General features: G+C 31.0%; 1 protein-coding gene across 1 annotated transcript; it reads right to left on the bottom strand.

The window, feature by feature from the left end:
• Positions 1-292: 292 nt before the first annotated feature.
• On the bottom strand, positions 293-1,833 carry LOC114423856 (mitochondrial import inner membrane translocase subunit Tim13-like). The gene is made up of 2 exons (XM_028390760.1): positions 1,571-1,833; positions 293-692 (listed from the first exon to the last, which is right to left on the bottom strand). The coding sequence occupies exons 1-2, from the start codon at positions 1,682-1,684 to the stop codon at positions 546-548; spliced, it is 261 nt and encodes an 86-aa protein (XP_028246561.1). The 5' UTR covers positions 1,685-1,833; the 3' UTR covers positions 293-545.
• Between the last annotated feature and the right edge of the window lie 1,474 nt (positions 1,834-3,307).

Here is a 3,307-nt window from a genome sequence, read left to right as displayed (position 1 = left end):
GTATTAGTTTTTACCCAATTGATTTGTGGAACGTGCCGTTTGATAACATACTCTTCTTGTGACCTTTTTTCATTTAAAGTACTTTGATTTGTCATCTTTTCTATAATCAATAATACTATACCAATATCTCCCCGTAAACAAACAGTTTTGAGGTGCAAATGTTTAAAAATTTCCCATCATGCTTTCTCCCGCACCATATAGCATCCAAAGACACTATCTTTTATGAATGACTGAAAATAATACTTCCATGAAAGATCAAGATCAAGTATAATTCAGATGACAAATATCAATCTAAATAGCCAATTCCCTCCTAGCCCTGGGGCTTCTTATTAGAACATAAATTCATTTAAGGAAACAGAGAGTTGGAAATAAACGTGAATCACGGGACATACACTAGTTGTATAATGAAAAATAATTGCATAATTGTCTATTGTAATGGGAAATAGAAAAAGGGGAAGAAAAAACCCGGAGAACACATAATCTCCAATGTCTATAAATTAGTACTCAATGTTGAGCAAAAACAAGATTTACTGGGGTTGTCCATTTCATTGTGAACTAAATAACGCTTTGCTAATTATGCCTGTGGCTTCAATATATCGATCTACGCACCTAGAGATGCAACTGCTTTCACTCCCACCGAGGCTTGAACCTGGTTTTGTAACACACTTCTCAAAACACTTTCTTCCCACTGTCTGCAAAATAAAGGTGAGCGGAATTGTAGCAGATGAGACACTGAACAAAATCAGTACTCAATAATTATCCACATTTTTCAAGAATTTACAAGTAGCTGGAGCAAATCAATTGCACCTCGAGACTTTTTCAAATATTTGAACGCACCAGTTATTCACTGCTTGTAATAAAAAAAACGATTCATGTACTGCACAAGAAACATATCAATGACTAAGTTCCATTACATATGACGAGGAAACCATCATCAATCTCATATTGACATACATAAGTTAATCTTCACAATCTACATTAGCAATAGCAACTAGCAAGAGGTAAACTATTACTATTTCATAAAAATAAAAATAAAAAGAAGTTGAGGTAAGTATACCCCATCTTCTGTGCATTTTAAGACAATTTGCTCGTTAGATATTTTCTAGTTGGTATTCCTCTTTGTTCATGAACCAAACTGAGCTGATAAAACCTATAATTAGGTTGTTTGTTCACGTTTAAAGTGATCCCATTACTCACGTTCTAATAGGAACAGGCATCAATACTAAAAAATTGAGAAAGAAATATTCCTTAAAGGGAAAACACTCCTTAACAAACAGAAGAATAAAAGAAAATAATAAACGATTAGGGAGATTGTGCCCTTCAAGGCCTAAATTTCTTATGCCTCTCCTCTACTCCCATGCGAGAAAATTCTCCCCTCTGCCACATCCCATTACTGTTTTCTCCTTCCACCCACCGATGTTTTCTCCTTTCTCCTAGTGCGATTCCTATTCCTCCGTATACTCGAATGACTTTCATCGAAAAAATGAATAGTGCCATTAGCTTATGAGTCAGATTCTTTCTTCCTAGTTCTAGCCCAGGCTGGCTTTCGTTAAAAGGGGAAAGTAGATACCTCAAGAAATTGTTGAGCATACTCAATGGCAAGTTGGTTCTTCAACTGGTTTTTGAGATCCTGAGCAGATAATTGGCTCGACGACCCTCTCGATTGATTTGAGAACGAATCCATTGCTTCCCCGACTGTGTAGTGTAGCTTAGAAACTCTATGTTTGCCGCCTAATAGAAGCAGCCTGGCAATTGTTAAATAACCCCAAAAACCCTAATTCAGCATTTCTTTAGGGCGCTGGACTTGTAGTCCAGCCCATTCCCACATTACAACTTACAGGCTCCATTCATTCTACTTCTCCGAGTTAGAATTATTAAAATTTTGATCGAAATAAAAGGTTTAAATATAATTTTAATTCTTCTATTTTATAAAATTTATTAATTTTATATTTTAAAATATAAATATTTAATCTTTTATTTTTTAAAATAAAAATTCATGATTTTAATCTAATTTTAAATTTTTTTTACATTTATTTTTTTATTTCATACATTTTAATTAATTATATTATTTCTTGATGATATCTTAAACGAATATGTTAGATTTATGATTCAATTAAACAAAAAAAAACATAGGAAAAATTAAGATTAGATTAAAATTATAGATTTTCTAAAATAGGAAACCCAAGATTGAACAAAAGTTATAACCACTTATGCATGACTTCCTTAGGCTTGTCCTTGTACCTAACATGGTACCAACATCATAGTCATATGTGGTAAGTCAAAAAATATTTGTGTCTTAAAATACGAATCAAGAATCCTAATTATTTTGATTGGATGCAAATAAATACAAATAATAAAAGTTGTGTCTAATGTGTTATTAGATCATGAAATTATTTTTGCGTCTAATGTTTTTAGATGATATCTCATATACATGATTTGGCATAATATTAAGTGCTGCATTTAAGATTCAACCTATAAGCATGGACTTTCCATGAAGGGACATGCATTTAATGCAAGCATTAAATGCTCCAATGACCATAATTTACTAGACAAAGAAGTAGAGTGAAGACAATGGATATATACTTAAAGATAAAGGTTATAAATAGAAGAAGCTTTGAAGAAACAAGACATGAATCAACTTGAAAAATATTCTTTCATTCTTTCTTGTACAGTTTTTCTATAAATCTTTGTACAGATAAAGGCTCTCAAAACACCTTGTGAACATTAAGAGAAAAGACTAAAGTGTTGAGTGTAAAATTCGTCTATAAGACAATCATTTCTTAGTCATTGTGCAAACTTACAACAAATCTTATTGATTTGTTTAGAGCCAACAATACGACAAAGAATATTGGATAGAAGTCAAGATTGAGGTAGAGTTTATCTTTGTAAAAGCCAAAAGTGACAGTGAAGAGTACTTTTAATTTTTGATAAGTTTGTGAAACTTGATAGATTGTTAAGAAATAAACATAGTCTTAATTGTTGAAACGAATTAATATAAATTCTTGAATGTTCTTGATTTATTATTTTCCTTAGTGTTTAACAGACAAAGAGTTTGAATTTGTTTTTAGATATGTGTTTCTCATTGTTTGATTAAGTTTTTCACTATATTTGTTGTATGTTTTTATCAAAATTCATATCAAATGATAAATGTGTATCTATTTTAAAGAAAAGCTTACATTTCTAAAAACACAATTGAATCATATTTATGTTATTTGCCTCTATAATAGGTTTAAAAATTAAACATTTATCATGAATCAAGCAAAAATTTAAGCTTATTTACCTTCTCGGTGAATAAAAAAATACACAA

This window comes from Glycine soja, chromosome 8 (assembly GCF_004193775.1).
Source record: "Glycine soja cultivar W05 chromosome 8, ASM419377v2, whole genome shotgun sequence".
Lineage (NCBI taxonomy): Eukaryota > Viridiplantae > Streptophyta > Magnoliopsida > Fabales > Fabaceae > Glycine > Glycine soja.
Note: the sequence above shows the minus strand (reverse complement) of the source record. Positions and strands in the feature narration are given on the sequence as shown.